The sequence below is a fragment of the Acanthaster planci genome, linkage group LG17 (assembly GCF_054643075.1).
Source record: "Acanthaster planci isolate LZ-2023a linkage group LG17, COTS_SCS, whole genome shotgun sequence".
NCBI classification, from domain to species: domain Eukaryota; kingdom Metazoa; phylum Echinodermata; class Asteroidea; order Valvatida; family Acanthasteridae; genus Acanthaster; species Acanthaster planci.
This window is the reverse complement of record NC_141793.1, coordinates 1,117,088-1,121,647: the sequence shown is the minus strand read 5'-3', so window position 1 is coordinate 1,121,647 and position 4,560 is coordinate 1,117,088. Positions and strand designations below refer to the sequence as shown.

Genomic DNA, 4,560 nt, shown 5'->3' with positions numbered 1-4,560 from the left:
TCTCTGCTACTTTATCAGAATTTGTCATTGTAAGTCCCTGTAGTGTCCAGTAGTGTAGACCTATACATTATTCTAGTTGGACTGATAATATCACCACTCACACAATATCAAATTAAGGCTTAGGCCTATGTTCAGTTTTCTGGTCTACGTGTTCCGTCTGTGTTAACTGAAAGTATTGCTTGTGCATAAGGGTGTAAATTAACTGCTTCAAAATAAGACATCGTTCTCAATTTTAGTGAAACATTTCGGAACATGTAGTGAATAGATTAAAAATTCATGTTGAAATTTTTTGTGTGCATCTAAAAAGATAAAGAAAATGCTCTGGGAAAAAAACGCGAACGTCTTTTCTGCAAAACTGTCCGTAGTTGCTATACACAGGATGGAGAGGATCAACAGGCTATAAAAAGTAAGTTGCAGTCGACTTAAGTCTTAGCTGAGACTTTTTCAGAAAACTGTAGATTATAGATTCCTTATTCGAAAATCATGAGAGCTGCATACATCGGACAAAGCAAAGCTCAAATCAATATTCAGTTAAAATCTCTCAAATTTGCATCCATGTGTTTACATTACGTTCTATACACTGTTTTGCAAATGATTTGTGGATATTAAAATCAGACATGCAATTAACAATGGTGCACAATCGTAGTTTTGTCCAAGAATCCAAGAACTCTTCCAATTCAATCAGCTGCACAGGTATAGTCCAAATATGCGGTGCACACATGTTGCAGAATCTGTTGGTGGTGAACAGACGGAAAGCAGAAGAATCGATGGCGAACTTTGTCAAGGCGAAATTCTGACATTAGATATGACTGCTAATACACGCAAATCCTTGGTGTAGGATGAACGCACAGTTATAATGTCTTGAGATCCATCATGTTCGTTCGTACAATGATTAAGATTACGTACACTATGATGCAAGTTATAGAGTTCACGGTTAACTTAGAGAAAGACATCGCACAATCTTTACACGACCAAAGGCAACTGAGAATCGGCAAACTGTCTGCTTCGGTAAAGCTCTTGAAGTTGATCTGCATGGCAACCGGTGAGATCTGCATGGCAACCGGTTACCATGGACACAGAGGAAACAGTGACAACTGGATCAATCGTATTCGATGTTTTGCAGAACATGAAAGCACACAGGGCCTTGGTTCCCTCCTTGTAGTCGGGCAACCGCCACCAGTAGATGAAGGGGTTTACTACAGAAGTGATAAGGCCCACACAAAGACAAGCGTAGAAAGGCACATTTGCCACGAAACAAGCGTTCTTGCTTCCGAAACTGAGAGACTGTACCATGACGATGACTACCATCGGAAGCCAACACAGCGGGAACAGACCTACGATAAGAGCAAACAGCGTTGACAGGCGGCGAGACTGGTGATCAGGTGCCAAAGGAAGATTGGCCGAGATCTGTCGTCGTTTGCGGACTGTGTAGAAGATAGCGGTGTAAAGAGCTATCGTGAGGCAAAGTTCCAACAGGACAACGCAAGGGGCCACGATGAAAAAGACTCTGTAAAACATGACCAGATCGAAAGACAGAGGGATGGTAACCATGACGGGGATGATCCAACAGCACAAGCTGATCGCAATGCATCGTTTGTAGCTGAACATCTCCTTGTAGCGGAACGGGGACAGGACCACCGCCACGAAACGCTCCAGGGCCACAGACGTCACGCACACTGTCGACACGAGAAGGAAGACGCTGCTGACGACGTCCACGCGCGATGAGCCCAGTTGGAGCGTGATGGGAAAACACACGCCGATGCAGAGGTCGGCCAGGGACAAGTTGCAAACGAAGATGTTTATCCGCCGGCGTATCTTACGCTTGAAGGTATTGAAGAGGGAAGTAGTTATAACTAGAGAGTTCCCAATAAAGGAAAGGATACCCATGATGTAGGTGACAGCGAGGATAGTGCGTTGAGCTGCAATATCCGGGTGTCCGTTCTCGTCTGCTATGTCGTACAGGTTTGGTAGGGAACAATTGTGGGAATTCATAGTCATAAAATACATCCGCAATGGACGAGCCTACTGTTTAAAACCCTACCACTTCCAATTTGGATTATTTCGACGTTGGTAAGATCTGAAGCGGCATGGTTTGTACAGTTTTGATCGTCAGTTTTATTAACAAGAAGGGTAAAATTATTCTGTACTTCTACTTGTGCACACATGAACGAGGCGTTCTTCCTGTGCGTGATGCCAGCTATATATTCCAAAGTTACCAGTCTCCCAGCCACAAGTATGATATAGGTGTTGTTACACCTACAATCGCCCTTTACTGGTATTTTCAACTAGTAATTGCCAGTTATTCATAAACGTAACCAGAGCAAAGATTGTGAGTGCGGTAAGTTTATGGCTGCCAATGCCCGGCTCGCTCGTGTTCTCGTACGGAATTCATTTCATGGTATATGCACGCTATTACGGTCACTGTCACTCTCTGGCGCCTTCTGGGATGAGTCGGTTGAGGGGCTTGTGGTAGCTTCTCTATATATCCAGTTCTACAACCGGGTCAGGAAACTGCCGGCGTTGCAAGTACTCCCATTGGGTCTAAGCGACACTGTGGCAACATCACATCACGGGTATTTAATTAGACAGGACGCAATCTGGGCAAGCATTCATGGGTCGCTTGGAAGACGCTCGGTGGAGAAGGAACTCATCGGTGGTTGCCGCCTTTTGTGCGCCCGCATAGTCAATGCTAATGGACGGCCAAGTGTTGCTGTGCACGCAACGGTGACGAATAGGTTCGAGGGTAAATAATAACTGTCCATGGACCTACACACCTTGGACACGATCTTTAAAGAAAACAAGATTCGCGCATAGGAGAAGAAATCCCATACCAGTCGCTTTATTGACACCAGAGTTGATAAGATCCGGATGATTGATGCTGGTCCAGATTGATACATGTACGTGGATTGCAATGCATTCATGTAGTTAAATGCAAGTATTTCATGAGACAAATATTTGAGATTTCAAACTACACCTTCTTTGAACCTTGCTTCCGGACAATTCATTTCAATTAACGGCGGACTGCTGTACTAATGTGGCAATATAAATAATGCTCTGTATTAAAATATTGGTTAGGCCTATGTGCGAAAGGCTAAAGAGTATCCACACCCACTTAGAGTTAATTATTAATCCCGCAGGTGAATAAACCCCTCAAGTTGATAAAATTGATAAAAATACACACTGGATAAAAAATGCCACCCTCATATTTACCTAATACATATGAGAAACCTGTCAAGTTGTTTTTGTAATTACAATCATGCCCAAATGCATTCAGAAATATAATACCCTAGACTTCATTTCAGCAAACGCTCAAATGAAACATCAGAATTTAGAATCAAATTAAAGTCCAATTCAGACAGAACGGCATAGTTCTTGTAGGTCCCCCATCAGCACCATTATTCCAAACTGAGAGTGGGACTTTAAGCCTTGCTTACATGCCTTCGCGTTCATTGCTGACCCGACTGAACGAAAGGGAAGATTGTGAAGCAGTATGCCAATTAAAAAATCGCCCTTCACCATGAAGCCTAAGTCTACCAGGCCCATTTTCCGATGTAAAAACTAAAGGTGTTCATAGAAGACGGCACTATGGTGCCACAACTTGTACATCCCTCTCATAGGTTTTGGTATTAAACATCCTACAACAATAGGTCTGAGCTCACGGTTTCCAGGCAGCTTGAGTACCTCTCGCAATTTTATGAGGGTGGCATTTCAATTTAATTTAAAACGCCAACACTTGAGCAAATATTATGAAAGTTGAGCACAGTCGACAACAGTCAAGTGTTAAGGGCGAAAGGAAAGGATGTGCCCATAAACAGGATAATATATTGACAGCACTGTAGCCTAGCACACAAAGCACAAGGTCAAATCAAGGCAACAATAAATATCTCTCTGCTCATGATGCTAATAAAGTACTAGGCCTAGGCTACGTCATAAATTAATTAATGCAATATGCACGTGACAACAAGACACAAGTTACCAGGAATGTGCCAATATATAGGCCCAGGCCTTATGTCTATAGAGTAAGTCTACAGGCAACTTAGGTTTTCATTGGTACGCGGCACATGTTAACGATGGCCATAGCTGCATGGAGACGGTTTGAAGTGGCCCCCTTTGGCCGTTGTTTTGCTTGCATTACCCCAATGTTATCATCATCAGGCTTACCATAGACGAGGACATCACATCAGTCTCGGGTGTATGGATCACGATACAATACAGGACGTGTCGCACTCGCTGCACCAATGCATTAGTTTGTCTAATGAAAAACGTTAGCCATGTTGAAGGCTTGAACATTTTAAAAGCAATTTAGCATGATTCCCCTTCAGCGAATCCTGTGAGCCTTACCCTGGGACAGTACAGTTGGTGAGTAGGTGACTAAAGCAATGAGGGACGACATTGACTTAGGCCCGATATACCTATCATTAAGTACACGACAATGGCGTCGCCACAAGTGCTATGCAATGCTAATAGTTTGAAACATGACCAAGATGACATCGTCAAGTGTGAGACATCTTCCAAGCTCACGCCAATTTTCGGAAATAAATACATCTAACCTAAGTGGAA

At 43.2% G+C, this 4,560-nt stretch overlaps 1 protein-coding gene and 1 long non-coding RNA gene across 5 annotated transcripts in view; both read right to left on the bottom strand.

Moving 5' to 3' along the window:
- The window catches only part of LOC147796265 (uncharacterized), a 41,219-nt gene that overhangs the window by 36,477 nt on the left and 182 nt on the right, over positions 1 to 4,560 (bottom strand). The window lies entirely within an intron of this gene.
- LOC147796266 (adenosine receptor A2a-like) lies at positions 139 to 4,541 on the bottom strand. The gene has a single exon (XM_087147820.1). The coding sequence runs from the start codon at positions 2,005 to 2,007 to the stop codon at positions 964 to 966; it is 1,044 nt and encodes a 347-aa protein (XP_087003946.1). The 5' UTR covers positions 2,008 to 4,541; the 3' UTR covers positions 139 to 963.

What these genes read in the sequence shown, in the direction of transcription:
- LOC147796266 (XM_087147820.1), bottom strand. Translation starts at nt 2,007, where the DNA reads ATGTATTTTATGACTATGAATTCCCACAATTGTTCCCTACCAAACCTG.